Below are 16,309 nucleotides of genomic sequence, written 5' to 3' on the forward strand. Positions count from 1 at the left end.
TCAAAAATCTACAAATTCTATATATATATTCGGCAATATTAAATTATCGGATATGCTATTTTCGTGAGATTAATTCGTGATATTATTTTTGTCTAAAAGGTACAAATAATTATAATTAAAAATTAATATATTAATATGTAAAGAGTTATATAGACAAGAAGAGAAATAGCTTATTATTAGCATATTTATTATTACATTGTACAATATAATCATTCTGCCTTTGCTAAAGTAGAAATATCGATATATATATATATATATATATATATATATATATATATATATATATTTTATTTATTTATTTCAAAATCTTTATTATTAAACTCGTGCAACCTAAGCAACGAGATATTTCTCGATATCTAAATATAACAAACGTGAATATCGAAAAATACTATTAACTGCATATTATCTTATACACTTATCTAGTGAAATGAATTCATATTTCATATTTGTCTCCGCAGTGCCTATTAATGAAGGGCGATGCTCTAAATTGTTCGAATCAAAAACTTCTTTAGAGGTCTTAAATATGATAATATATGCAGTCAATTTTTATTATTCGTTTCTTTCATACATATTTTTACATTACGAGTTACTTTTCATGATATACTGCTTGAAATAATGAAGAAATTACTTTTTAAAATGTCGATATATTTTAGAGGAAGTATGTTTAAAAATTTTCTTCCTCAATATTATCCTTATTTTTAATTAGCATGTAGTTATATATGAAAATTATTTATATTGAAAATTTTATATTGAATTATTTTATATTGAAAATTTTATATGAAAATTAAGTTATATATAAAAATGTATACATTTTAATTTTCTATTATTGGCGCTTAATATATACAAAAAATCATTAACAAAATTTTTCTAATTCTTTTAATTTTGGATACTTTTACGATGCTTTTAAGTTGCAAATGTTTTTTTATTTAAGTGGATACTTCTATTTTTTTATTACTCTTTTTTTTCTTTAAATAAATGTTATTTGATTATCATCTCTCTTAAAATATTGTCTCACATGAGTTTAAATCTTTGTTACTTAAAGAGTTGATATGAATCTATGTGAACTAAATAAGTCTCTAATTATTTTGAGCAGTGTAACATGCATCACAAATTTTCGGTGCTGTTTACTTAAGACTTAATATTAGCTGTACATTAGCTGTAAATTGAAATTAATATAGAAATTGTAAATAATAAATAAGAAAAAAGAATATAGAAAAATCGAATCTTTCGATTTAGGCGATTTTTATACTATAAAGAAAATATTTCCTGAATATTTTAATTAAAACATCATCGACATGACATATTAAAAAGCGCATAAATGACAATAAGGAAAATAATTATGAGAAAAAAGTAAACGATTTATTTGTTAGTTTTTAAACGAGTGTTTTCGTTTAAGTCAAAATCTTTTTTATTCCTTTTTTCTTTTCAATTTTGATAAAGAAACCAGAATTATTTAATTATATTTGCAGCGATTCGAAAAAGACAGTAAATATTGATACTATTTAAAAATCATAATGCATTAATACAATATTTTAACATTGTCATATGTTGCCCGAATGACTTCCCGATACATTATTTATCGAATGATTTTAGTAAACCACAAAAAAATAAAAGAGATGTTTTACGTATCTTTTAGATTTATTTCGCACTTTTATCTTGTTCGAGAAAAGAGGATAAAATAAGACTTAAAAGAGGATAAAATAAACTTAATGAAGCGTGCTATCTATACCAAGGACGTTATTTTTATTGCGGTTGCGCGAACAAGAATGATAAAAAGAACCGCGCATTTCTTCCATTAAGATATTTTCGACTAAGTTTCTTGTGATTTCCGGAAGAAATTTGTATGTGTGTGTGAAACGCACAATATTTCAACAAATTTATCTTTCCTTATCTTTCCTTATCATGAATACGGAAAAGTAACCGATATATCATAGAGTGCGAAGACAAGAAAACTTTAATTTTTTTCTTCAAAAAATATTCTAATATATGCTACAATATCTTTCTAATAAATAATTAAAAAATCGATAAAAGCATTTACAGTGAATAAAAATTTTTTGCCTTTTTTTACCGATGTAAGTTATATATAGGCAAAAATTTTTTATTTTTATGATTTAATATATACATGATTATGCAATCAATATTTTTATTAATAATTTTTTTATCAACATTTTTATTATTTTATTTACATTATTTTCACCCGCGATTTCTAGAATATTCGTATATCACGATTGTTAATTAAGGAAGCCAAAATAATTTTTTATCGCTTGATTTATTACATAATTTTGTTATATATATTTATCTTTCAATCTTAGATTTAATTCACATGCGTCATACACTTATGAGGATTCCCAATTACGTGCATCGTTTCACATTCAATATATATACGTTCGATAGAAAAATTTATTTTATATGTACAAAATATCGTTAAGCAGTGTCCTTAAAAGACACGAATACTCCTATTAAATTTAATTTTGGGTCGAAAAATATATATTTAATCATGGCAATAAATATAGGAAGACAGGCTTGAATTTGGCGCGAACGTCATTGTTGCAAAATCGCCACTTCCGGTTCCGAACGCGCGTGACTTCGCGCGGTCCATAATCGTGACCAGCTGCGCAGCTCACTTCAGAGCCCTGCGAGCAACGGAGCGAGGCGGACGCGTGCGTTTGTTGTGTCAAATCGCATGAGGAGACTAATCGGTATTACGTGTCCGTTCGACGGACCCCTATAAAAGAAGGAGCGCATTCTGAGCGAGCATTAGTTACTCGCCGAGTAACTTTCCCGCAAGACACCCCTCACCGTCCTCCTCGTCGACGTCGTCGTCGTCGTCATAGTTTCCATGCATCGTTCAAGCACGCGGCCAAGCACGCGCCGACTCGGGATGCACCAGGTATTTATGTAGTACCGACTACCGCCGCCTTAGAGTATCGCTCGCACACCCACGTCTCGCCGGGAGATCAAGAGCATCCTCGAGGAAGCACGAACATCGTCGTCGTCGTCGGCATCGTCGTCGTCGTCGTCGCGAAAAGGAAAAGAAGGAGGAAACGATTCGGTCGAAACGGAAGTAGGACCGTCGTGGCGACGATGGATCAGAAACGCGTGTACAAGATTGTACTGACCGGAGGTACGTAATAGAGATTACAATATCGTATTTCGCGTGTATCGCACTTCTTTGATTTGAGATAGATTTAAGTGTGTATAATTCGTCAAGTCCATTTTAGGGGTTTACATTTGCGAAAGCGAGTGTACATATAAGGGTAAATATACAATATAGGAGGTTTTTCCCTTCCTGACATTGATTTTTTTTTTAACACACGTATTTCATGTATTTAAAAGGTTCTCTTATTTTGAATTTTCTGAATATATTTCTTTTCTTAGATTTGAAAACTAAATTTGTTCTCTCTCTCTCAATTTTTCTTCTAAATAATTTTATATTTTTTCGAATAATAAATTTTAAAAAAATATCAGCGATGGGAACTATTGCATATTTATCTTTGCACAGCTTATTTTTAATTACACTTATATTTCAGATATTTTTCATTGCTCTTTTTTGTGCAATTAATTAATCTCTCTTTCTGCATTTATTTTTTTAGAAATTCCTGTGATCATCATACAATAATTTTTTATATACATCGTGTCTTGTCTTGAATCAAGTGTTCGGTTAAATAAAGTAAAAAAAATTATAAAGTAAAGGCACTTCACGCATCGGTTTATATATTTCAATCTTTCAGAAACACATGGAACAATATTAGAGATATATCAGCATGAAGAATATTAATATTATTCGCGTAAAAACTATTTAATTCGCGTTTTTATTCCTACAATAATTACAGCGGTTTTAATTGTTTCGATTCATCAAGTTAAAATGAAAAAAATCGAAATAGGAATCGAAATGAAGAAAATCGAAAGAAATTTTACATTAAAGTATCAGGTGTTTTATATTAAAGTATCAGCACATTCTTCATTTAAAGATTTATTTTTAAAATTTTTTTGTTCTCTCTCTCTCTCTCTCTCCCCCCCCCCCCTCTCCCTCTCTGTGTCTGGTTGCTAAATTTTCTATCTATTTTTCGTTCTCAAACTTATCTTACATTGTAAGACCAGCCAACTCGACTTTTTTAAAGACTCGCTGCGAAGAAGAAATTCGCAATTCGAGCGATTATCATAGTCATTTATCTTTCTGATATTCTAATACTTACTCGTGACAAACACGACACGGAAATAGAAAGAGACACACGCGAATATTTTATTTACACGAAATTTTGATATATATCTCGACCGGCGTGGACGAGAGCGCACGTGGCACACTCGGGTTCCTCGAGACACGATGATCGCTCGTAACTCAATCTAAAAATGTAAAAGAGAGAGAGAGAGAGAGAGAGGGAGAAGCATGTTTTGGTCAAATTATGTACGAGAGACCTTCGTGCAAAAAAAACTGCGAATATTCCGTTTTCCGCGATCGCGACCAGCTTGTCTCTTGCGATTCCCTCGTATTTTGCGACGTTCGTTATCATAGCCACGCAGATGTGGATCGATTCCATACGCTACACAGACTATATATACCGGGTGATTCAAGAGAAGAGATAAGTGTCTCGTACAGATGGACTTTAATTATAAATTTTTATTCACTGTATCATCCGCAGTATTTATTTATTAGGTTGTTTGTATTTTATTTACGTTTTATATTGCATCGTTGCATATGAAATTTTTTTAATTCTGAAAGTTCGAAAGATGAAGTTTATCAGCGCTCTATCTTTATTACTTAATTGTAACGAGCTCTGAAGAGAGCACTAAACTTCCCAGACATGTCTGACAATGAGTCTGAGGTCTTATTTTTCTTGTCTTACGATAAACCTCGATAAATTCTCTTATATCTGCTTTGTCGAAAACCTGTTAAAAATTGCAAGGAAAAACGATATTGATGGCTGTCAGAATAGTTATCGTAAATAATGCCTTATTTTTTAACCACAATTTATCAGCAACTTTACGTAACGAGGAAATGACAAAAGAAAGAATGGAAATAATTAACTATAACGACACTTTGCGTCTTCCGTGAAATTTCAAAGTGTAAACTCATTAACGTATCCTCTTTCCACTTCGCCGTAAAGTTAATTTTCAATTACAATCGCGAGGATGATACCACCGTAATGTTCGAGAAATAAAGAAAAGTTTATTGTTCTCTCGATTAAACTTCATTTATTTAAGTATATCAAATGTTGCTCGAGAAAACGAAAATAAATCTTACAAGAGCATTATTATTCTCAATTATACATTATTATATAATATATAATTATATATTTTTATATTTATTTTTCTCAAAAGTAATTTAACTGCTATCACTTGGGACAGATAATTTTGCAGTTTTAATGAAAAAAAAAAAAATAGAGAAAACGGAAGAAATTTTGTGTAATTTAGAGTATTTTTTTATAGTGTTTTTTGACACATGATTGTTTTTATTGGCTACTTTCCGAGAATTTAGGATAAGGTCAGAATTTTTCGGCTAATATAATAGCAGTCGTGATTTATTTTGAGACTCATGGTGGGTTTATTTAATTCGTCATCGCATCCTCGTGAACATCATGCGTCACGTCGCGTCGGGTTAATAGCCATGTCGGCGCAAACCAATTGCATTCAATTTGCCTTTTATTGGCCGTCTGCCTTTTCGTACGGTCGTCGTTTATCTTACGTAACGAGAAAGCAGCAAAGAGGGACAGCATATCAAAGAGCAATATAATAAAATGGAAGTTTCATAAGCAACGATTCGATAGACGGATTTTCCGATTCCTTTTTATTTACGAAATGAAAAGGTAGAGCAGATTGTCTAACGCACTGTGTTCGTGATTACAGGACCATGCGGTGGCAAGACAACCGGGCAGACCAGACTGTGCACCTTCTTCGAGAACATGGGCTGGAAGGTAGGTAGAGATCCTTCGAATTTTAACTTCGCGAAAGATTTCCACGAAAAAAGAGAAAAAAAGAGGGGAATTTTGTTCTCCTTTCCCCTTCTTCCCCCCTGATTGATTTGCTTTTCTCTCCGAGCGAAAAACTCGCTCGATTTCGCTCGTATTTACTTTGGAATATTCGACAAATATCGCCGTATAATGGTACCCGAATCTATATAAGATCGTTCTTTATTGATGGTACCGAGAGGAGGATGATTTTATCAATTCTGTATAGAGTATACTATACATACTTATACACAGAAATCGTTCGATTATCGCGTGCTGTATGATAATTCGAGTCAAGGATAGTATATTACAGCGTATACTTTTTCTGTAGCTAGAGATTCTCTACTTCGTCGCACACGACAAGTCAATATAATCGGACGTAAAGGGTGATTTTAAAATAACAGACCATCAACCTTCTTCTTTCGACCGATTTAACGTCGAGATTCCTCCCTAGAGAAAAAAAAATATCGAGATAGTTATATAAGTTTTAACTTTTCAATATAAAAGTTCCTTGGCATTTTATTAAACTGAATAAAAAAAAATTCCAAGAGAGAGGAAAGTGAAAACGCGATTTAGTTTCGGGGGGCTCTTACGCTTCGTTGTGGATTCGATAGACCGGTGGTTGTCTTCTTTTTCAGGTGTTCCGTGTCCCCGAGACAGCGACCGTGCTGCTCAGGTATGCAATTACACGATAACAAATTTACCAAAAAATAAAAGGAAATAAAAAAAGAAAGAGAGAAGCCAGAACGAGAGTCACGCATGGACGATTACGGTTTTCTTTCGTATTAACCTTGGAATGCACCCTCAAATAAAGATTCGTAAGAAATAAAGCAATCGAGAAAAGTAATTTTGGCAAATTGAAATTGAATATTACAGAAAAATATGTCAAAATAATAAACGATCTTAAATTAATTTGTAAATTGCAGGGAATACTATAAATGTGAAAAAATATACGAGATGTCACGGAATCTTGTAGATTCAATTTCATGCATTTCACGGTTAAAAGAATTTTTTCGAGATTGAAATAAAGCCGTTCGCGTCTCGCATTCTCGTTCAATTTGCCGAGTATCGATTGTATCGCGAAGAAAAATTCGCGAAACACACGCTGCCAAAGAATAAACCTTTGTTAAGCGAGCATACAAATTTGCATTATGTTGCACAAGTTACGCAATAAGTTTGATAAATTGCTTCAAAGTTTCTAGAGCACTTTTTAAAAGTCTATTTCACTGATATCGAAAACAATCGAAGGCAAAATAGTGCGGTGATATAGCAATAGTGACAGAGATACTGGAGATGATTTAAAATAATTCGCAATAAAAGCTCCTCAAAGGCTACAGCAAAGTTACAGCTGCGAGTCGTGATTTATATTCTTAACGTCATTGCATTACTTCGATTAAACTCAATTAAATAAACGCATATCACAGTTGTATACAATTGTCTCATATTTGCTGTCTGCTTTTTTCCATTTCAGCGGCGGCATCAAGTTTACAGACCTGAACGCGGAAGAGGGTAAGTCTGCAGATTATACCCCTTTTATATCTCCCGTCATCCCTTCCTACACTTCAGCGAAGCTCCCGACTTTTAACAGTACAGGTTCGTCTCTTCAGTTATCGAGGTATCATTAATCTTTTTGCAATTTCTCGTCATTCTTAAAATTATTTAATGCGGATTAATAATCGTTGAATATATTAAAAATAATGTCCCGTTTAATAAGGGCGAAAATTAATGATGCGCGCCTGTAAGCATTGTTTTCTTTCTCTCGAAGCAGGATAATTAGTATAATTAAGAATAAATTTAAATTACTTTTATTAATTTGATGCGACAATCAGGCAATACATTCAGCCGATAGAAATTAACGGATCAATAATTTAATTTCTGCTTCTCTATCGATTACAATTTTTCCCAAGAGGCGAGAAGGTGTTGGAGAAATACGAAGCTGACCTCGAAAAGCGCGTGTAAATATTACCCCGGTAGAAAGACGGATTGCGTCAACTGTTGCAATCGCTATGTGAAGAGAATAAGCGTCCAACGCGGGTGGAAAAATCCCAGATAGACGGAGAACGAAAAAAAGCCTCTTAGCATTTTGCTATGATGACAATCAAAGGACAAAAAAGAATGTCCGCTCAACCATTTATATCGCGTATAAATCGCATCGAATTCCGAATAAGACATCAGTCTCGGTCAGGGAACGCCCTTGTGAAATATAAATGTCTCGTTGCATCGAGAACGACTATAATATATCACGAAGGATCGCCCGCAAATTGCTCTCTTTCTCTCTCTCGCACTCTCCACAATAACACCCAATTGCATAACGTCAAAATTCTTGGCTTACGCTGAGCTTGGCCTGTCGTGTTTCTTGATCGCCTGCGAGGGACTTTGCTCTCGATTGTCAAACTTCATTATTATTAATGTCTCGTACAAGATCTCACAATCTCTACACAGCACTTTAATAATGTAATTTAGAATATATGAAGCAAAAAATCTTAATACGCAAGTATCTGGATTACGATAATTTTTCAGTTATAAAATGATGAAAGTTTGCAATAATATTGCGTAAAACTCGCATCCAAACTTGTTTTAATAATTGTATATGCATGTACCAATCGTCTCTGTTATTGATTTTTAAAATCGAAATTGATTACCACAATAATATATTTCTCTACGTAATTAAAACAAAAATATACCTTTTTTTTTAAATGTGTGAAAATATCATTTATAATTCCAGTGTAATATTATCTATTTAAAAATAATTTAATCCATTTAACTTGTTATTTAAGAAAAAATATAATTATTTTGTGTATATGTATAACTTGGTAATATTAGATGACCGTCATAATACATGCACATAACATTCATGCATACAAGAAATGATAAAATCAGCTGAACAATAAAAATCAATATTACCTACTTTGTAAAAATCAATGACAAATGACAGATACACGTGTAAGTGTATAGTTATGATTTGTCTACGCAATATTGTTGGCAAACTTTGATCATTCATAACTCAAAAACTATTGCAACCTTGATATTTTTGTATTAAAATTTTTAACTTTATCTTTAAAAAAACACTATTAAAGTATTGCACGGAAATTGAGCCTCTATATTATTTTAATAAAACCTTCTATTTTTTCATTAATCGTCAATGATTTTTCAATCCCTGCAGATGCGATTGTGCCGATTCTGCTTCCAATCTTCTGCGGCATCATTTCCTCTTTGAATAATTGAACTCTTGCACAAAACCATATTCGATGAAATTATATTTCAAGCATTTCTTTTTTTTTTAATTCTTATATATTATTATATTTTATTGATTCTGAAAATTGATTCTGAATTATTATATTTTATTCTAAATTATTAATTCTGATTATTATATTTTATTCTGAAATTCTCAATTTGTTCCATTTTCTCTTTCATTGTCATTGAGATTAAGAGAGTTTTATATAAAAAGATAAAAAATATGTATTATGCTGCACAGGTGATATTGTTGTTCGAAATGCATTCGCGCTTTTGTTCACCCTTACGTAAGACGATCGCGCTACTTTAATCAGCTCGCCCTTGAATGGATATGAATATCAGGCTTCCTCGGTTATGTTTATGCATACATTTATCATCATTTTCGTCACTAGACGTTTCGAATATCTCAATCTTTCTATTACATAATCTTTATAAGAAGAATGCAGATTTTGCATAAGAATTATCTTACAAACGGATATGCATAATGTGGAATGATATCTTTGATTATTATCAGTAAATTTGTGGAAACGTGTATAATTAATTAAATTCATAAGATTATTATTCTACGCTTTTATGTATTTATGTGCTACATTTTAAAATTTGAATTCTAGCGATAAAAAGAATTAACACTTTTGAAAAGATTTGATTTTTCGCAGATTATAGAATTGAAAGAATTGACATTTACGATTATCATTAAGCTAAAAGACTAACCAAGTTAAATTTATCGATTTATTAATGTCTTCATCTTGCCTCTTGGATTTGTCATCCTTTTTTGCAGAGACACCTGTTAACAAAAAAAGATGATACACGTATTTGTAGGATAATGTGATTCGCACATTTTTCCTCGACGATATTAGATCCTCCAGATTAAAGACTGTTTTAAGATATATTAAAAGAAACAGAAAACAATCCGAATAACAAGTTCTGACATCGCAGAGATACGAAGTTTAAATTTAGATCTTTGTAATAAAGTTTCAATTCCTCTGAGTTCTTATATTTCTTAAAGAAAAAGTATGACATCTTTTACGCGATTTGATCAAGAATAATTTGAGCGAAATAATTTGACATTTTTCTAACTCGGGAATATTTTTCGGGTCTGGATGATGTGATCCAAATCAAAATCAATTATTCAAAATCGATTCATTCTAGCCGAGAATTCGTTTCTTTCATTTATGAAATCTTCGCGTTTAGATCATAGGAGTGAGGCCTACAGAGGCGAGGCGAGATGGCCGGAGATTTTGGAAGTCGATTCCGGTGTGGGTGAGTCTGAGTAGTCGCTCTGGAGTCGATTCGAGACACGATGAGACATGAGAATAAGTTACAAAGAAATTCGATTATTAAAATAAAATTGATATTTATCTAAAAACTGAAATAGAATTAATACATTTACATTTTTCGATCAATCTCTGGTTATTGATGATTAAGGTTTTGCAGCTATGTAAGATTAATTTCTTGATCTTTTGTAAAATTAAATTTTTAATTTGCTTTTTATTCTCTTTTTAATTTATTGATTTTCGTCAATCATTAGTATTTCAATGTACTATCTTCATATCATCCAGTAGTATAAAAATCTAATCTTATCTTTTACAATTAATTCTCATATCTGCCCGTTATTGAGTTTCTTGTAGTTATTGTCCTATCGTGCAGAAGAGTAATATTGTACTTTTTATATTGTTTATTTCTTGTATCTTTTTATTATTACATTTCGTTGTGTCTTGAAACGCAAAACACTCTAAAACTCGCCGACGAGAGACGAATCCTCGCGTACTTCTCTAATCCTAAAATTGGATTTACAGCATTTAATCCTAAAATATCCTAAAATAGGATTTATAACTTGATTCAGTCAAATATGGGATAGTGTACTATTCAGAAAATCTTGCTCTGACTTTTTTGAGATCGCTGACAAGATCACAAAATAAAAAACTAAGGACATATGTTAAATAGAAGTTAAAAATTGATGCAAAATCGCTCTTGTTTCTTCATGCCATTCGAGCGAACGAGGATTGTCCGCCCGTCTCGCTAGGATATCGCTTGAAGAGGACTATGAATAACACAAAGTCCAAATAATGTCTTTTAGAAATCTGTAAAATATACGGGAAAAAGTTGTTTAGTATACTTGTAATGCCAAATGTATTATATTAGAGAAATTTATCGAGCTAGGTATTTGTAGATTTTTTTTTTCATATTTTCAGTCCCTCTTTTCCTCTAAACGACATGATTATATTCAAGTTAGCGCTTTAAAGATCGCCAAAATCCACGCATACAAATTGTCCTTCTTATATAAATAAAGACTCTTTCAAATAAATGTAAAAATCTATTGTATTTTTTTCACGTGTGTGTTACAGGATTCAAATTTCAGGAGAACCTCCTGCGCACGATGTTACAAATAGAGAACACGTTTTTTCAATTAGGTGAAAGCTGCTCGAGAAATTGTTTGATCATCTGTGATCGTGGCGCAATGGACGCCTCCGCTTGTGAGTACACTTTTAAAAACAATTTGATTAATTTTTATTCCTTTTTTTTTTTATTGTTGAAAAAAGATGGATGAAAAGAAATGTCTTTCAGTTATTTCGAAGGATAAATGGGAACTCATGATGGCTTCCAACGGATGGAACAACGTCGAGCTAAGAGACAACAGGTAATATTAGAGATACACAAGGAAAGTTTGAAAAATCCATATCCAATCTTTGTCTCGGAGAAAATCGATAATTGGAAAATTTATCTCTCTGTTTCACGCTTGCATAGCTTTCAATGATACTGTGCTATATTAAATCGTCTATATAGAATGCTCGCGTATTATATTTCATCGTTAATATTATTAGTAGAGTATATATGTATATGCTATTAAAGTATTCACGTATTTTCTCTCGCATCAATCAGATACAATCAAATCATTCACATGGTTTCGGCGGCGAATGGTGCTGAAGACTTCTATTCCACGGAGGATCACGCGTGTCGCTCGGAGGGTGTCGAGCTCGCTCGCGAACTCGACTATAAAGCCGCAGCCGCCTGGGTCGGCCATCCGTATTTCGACGTGATCGACAACTCACAGGATTTCGAGGCGAAAATCTGTCGAATGATCGAGTGCGTATGCCAGAAACTCGGAATCGATACCGGTGATCGGTTGCGCTCCAGCAGTCGCAAGGTTAAATTCCTCGTGAAAGCACCACTACCGGCAGACACCGAGTTTCCACCCTTCCAGGACTTTGATGTCGTGCATAATTACCTGCAAAGCAAAAGCCCTAAAATGCAGGCGCGTTTACGCAAGCGTGGTCAAAAAGGTGAAGCAACTGACGGAAAAGCTTTTGTTTCTTTTCTATAAATGTTTAATCATTTTAAATTTTAATTATTGGATATTATTTATTCCAATTACTTGAAAACTAATTATCCTATGTGAATTATTATCGGAAAATTCCTAAATTTCCTCCGTTCAATTAATGACAATAATGTTGTATTGATCGCCACTCTATATCGAATGAAGATTCAAGCAGCATTTTAATGTTTTAAGGTCATTGGTCATATATTCACACAATTCGTCGGCCAAAGATGTGTGGTCAAGTGATTGAGGTAAAAACCCAATTGACCCATCGAGATTATCTAAACATGTTGGCCCAGCGCGATGATTCGCACTTCACCATCTTTAAGCGCCGTCGCTGCTTTCTGATTAACAATCAGTATTTTCAGTTAGATATATATAGAGAACCGGCACATCCCAGGTAAGATCACAATATTAATGTACAAGGTAATTAAATATCACAATATAAAACATTTTTATTATTTTCGATGACAAAATCAGTTTTAAATTTATTAAAGAACAGATAGATGAAAAGTGACTCGATAAATCTAAGATATCTTGAACGTCAGCATATTTATGGTCTTGATAGTGATAACATTTACATGCAAATAGTATAGAATGTCTATAAGTTTTTACATTACATAATTAGTTTATAATTGAGATTATTTATGATTAAAGCAGATTTTTTATTTTCTGAGGTCATTCACTATAATCTCTTATACATATTCATAGAAAATGAAAGAAAAATATATATTATTTTAAATTGTGTGTGCATATTATGCAGATGTCGAGGCTTGATGTTACTGGAAACATATACAGCGTTGTCGGGCAATGAACTAAAAAACATCTTGCCTCAGTTCCTGACAATTGTGAAAGAAGTCACCAATAACCCAGATTACAGCATGTTCAATCTTAGCTTGCGCGAAGAATGGAACAGCACTAATAAATATTGCCACAACATGCACGGTACTAGTTATTTAAATATAATTAAATCTCTTTCTCTCTGTATTTTTTACGTTATATATGCTTATTTTTTTGCGGATTTATATCCGACATAGTCATTGATTCGTATATACAGGTTTAACACTTGGAAAAATAATTTGATTTTTTCAATTATTTAAAATTCATGTATTTCAATTGTTTTAATTAATAGCAATTAATCAAAACTAATAATGATACCACTGTATCTGAACAGCACTTAACATTTTATCTTGCAGGCACGATGCAATTGCCGGATAATCAAAATATCAATTTCTCGAAAAACCTAAAGGAAATACAAAGCAATGGATTCGATTGTAAAGCGAGCCAAAGCAATGGGCTCGATTGCAAAGTGAGCGGCACATTGAATTCTAATTTAAACACTCAACAAGCAATCTGCAACAAGAGTATCAATGGCATACAAAATGGTCTGGTAAACGGTAAGGCATTCGTCGAACGATGTAGTATAAACGGAGATGATCGAAAACAAGAAGTTTGTAATGGCAGTCCAGCTATGAAGCTAAATGAGAGTTTACGAAAATTAAAAATTGAACCGCGGGAAAAAGAATTCGAGAATAGATTTTAATGGTGGGACACTTGCGAAAAATTAGGACGCAAGGAAATTATTTAACATGCCACTTGCGAATAATTCCAAACTGTAGCGCGGATCTTATCAGTATCGGCGCTAATTAACAATGTTGATTAAATAGCAACTATTAGTCTCTGATAGAACCTCTGAAATTTCACATAGATAACATGTCTATTTTTTAATTGGGCTTGTGTGTCGTACTTAAGGAATCCTTGTGTGAAAGTTCTACGGCTAGTTTTGTCAACGTCGAAATGAATCAGAATCCGATGCACTCCACTAATCTTTCGAAAATATGGCAAAGTTTTTGCACGAATTTCAGAGAAGATCAGTACTTAAAATATATACATCTATAAACTTAAAGATTTTTACTTAAAAGATTTTTAAATAATAGATTTTTCACTTTAACATTTTTTTACGATTTAAAAAAAATCCCTCCAAACAAATTCCAGATTAAAAAAATTGAAGAGAAATCATAAATGGTTGAAGATATATATATACATATATGTGTATCGAAAAATAAGTTTCACTGTTTAACTCATTACTCGCCTTTTTTTAAATTTAATTCTAAAGGGAGGTGAAGAATAAGTTAAACGAGAATTAAACGACGTTGGTGAAACGAGGCCTTTGCAAATTTTCTATAGAGTTCCATTGAACGAGCCAATGTCCATTGACGCACTGAATATTTGTACTTCACTTTACTTTACACTAGTTTACTCTACTCTATTTTATATACATACCTCAAGTATTGTCTATCAACTTTCTCGAAAATTCGAGCGAGCGATTGTGATAGAGACATGCACGTATTGTATCACGGCGTTCGAATATGTAAAAAAGAAATCGATATATTTCGGACAACGATTCTCTATCGTGTCCTAAGGAATGTTTGGAGAATTTTCTTGAGACTCGCAAAATTTATTGAAAATCTAAGAAATGTTAAATGTATTATCCCTTTAACTTTTACTTAATGTCACGTCGAAAATGATATGTCAAAAGATGTTTCAAATTATATTCTGGTAATATTGTGTAGCATTTTGTAATACGCGGTCACATAGCAAAAATTCAAAATATTCTTTACTGGGGCAATCAAATTCAAGTCTACTGATTGGCAGACGATCCATAAGATATATAGTAATGCGATGTACAGAAAGCTTACAGAAATTTCAATATGAGTTATCAGATTTTTTAGAAAGAAAATTCAAAATTATTAAAATATTGTGCAAAATTTTTTTAAGAGATACGTATTACAATAATTTTGGCGCAAATTGCTCACAGAAATATGTAACAATTTAATCATATATATAATATGGTAATTTTATGTGACAATTCTCTTCATTCTCTAATTAAAAGTGAGAAATTCTGAATCTCTAAATAAAAATTTACACGATATATTTTTAATTTGAGCAAAAAGTTGAAACCGATATAATTTTATAGTAATGCTATATTCATATCGCTCTCAAAAAGTTCCTACAAATATTATATATTTTGTATATTTATTTTGTAAAGTATTTTTTTTGGAAATTGATTTTTTTTCGGAATTTCAATTATTATAGGAGGAATTTACCTTTAAGAATTAAAAGAGAAAAAGAGAGACGGTTGTATCCTAAATATTTCCGAACTCTCGCGCTTTTTCTTTTTCTATGAAACAAACCAAAGTGTTAAAATATTATTTTTTGTAAATTTTCCCTCAATTTTCCTCGTAATATTGATAAATTCCTTTTTGCAATTTTACATTCGTGACTTTATATGATTCGCTTGCATCTTTTTGCCTGTGAAAGAATTCAGATATTGAAAGATTCTATAATCTGATAACTTGTCGAAACAAAAAAAAAGATGGCATAGAAAGACTCGTTATTGCGGCGAACTCTTAATGATCGAATGTATCAGTACTTAATAGGTGCTTACCCGTAGAAATAATTATGTTAATTGTATATAAAGTGGCGCAATCATTTTCGTCAAATCTACTATTTCTGTGATTAATTGTAATATGTGTTGTCGATGTAATTGTGAGATCTCGCATTATATAAAAATAAGAGGTTTGCAAAACGAACGCGAACTGAGATAAAGATAAAAATGATTGTGCGAGATCTGTATTTGCTCGTGACCTTGAAAGCCTCGATAATGAATTCTGCGATGACGCTTACTTTCATACGTATCGCTCTCGCATTTTCCATATACGCAAAATTAATCATTCGCAAATTTTGCCACTGTTTAGAGACGAAGTGCCTGTGAAACATTCATTCACGGAAATAAAGAAAAGAAGAGAAAGAA

General features: G+C 32.1%; 1 protein-coding gene across 2 annotated transcripts; it reads left to right on the forward strand.

Moving 5' to 3' along the window:
• The first annotated feature begins 2,624 nt into the window (after positions 1–2,624).
• LOC105251338 (TRPL translocation defect protein 14) lies at positions 2,625–14,893 on the forward strand. 2 transcript variants are annotated; one of them, XM_011258061.3, is made up of 10 exons: positions 2,625–3,124; positions 5,845–5,912; positions 6,584–6,621; positions 7,417–7,454; positions 11,525–11,653; positions 11,745–11,817; positions 12,060–12,460; positions 12,688–12,895; positions 13,259–13,440; positions 13,692–14,893. In XM_011258061.3, the coding sequence occupies exons 1-10, from the start codon at positions 3,085–3,087 to the stop codon at positions 14,036–14,038; spliced, it is 1,524 nt and encodes a 507-aa protein (XP_011256363.1). In that variant the 5' UTR covers positions 2,625–3,084; the 3' UTR covers positions 14,039–14,893. The 2 variants fall into 2 exon arrangements, with proteins under 2 accessions (XP_011256363.1, XP_011256364.1); XM_011258062.2 differs by lacking the exon at positions 6,584–6,621.
• Positions 14,894–16,309: the final 1,416 nt, after the last annotated feature.

Source organism: Camponotus floridanus, unplaced genomic scaffold, assembly GCF_003227725.1.
Source record: "Camponotus floridanus strain SB8 unplaced genomic scaffold, Cflo_v7.5 scaffold1, whole genome shotgun sequence".
Taxonomy (NCBI): Eukaryota; Metazoa; Arthropoda; class Insecta; order Hymenoptera; family Formicidae; genus Camponotus; species Camponotus floridanus.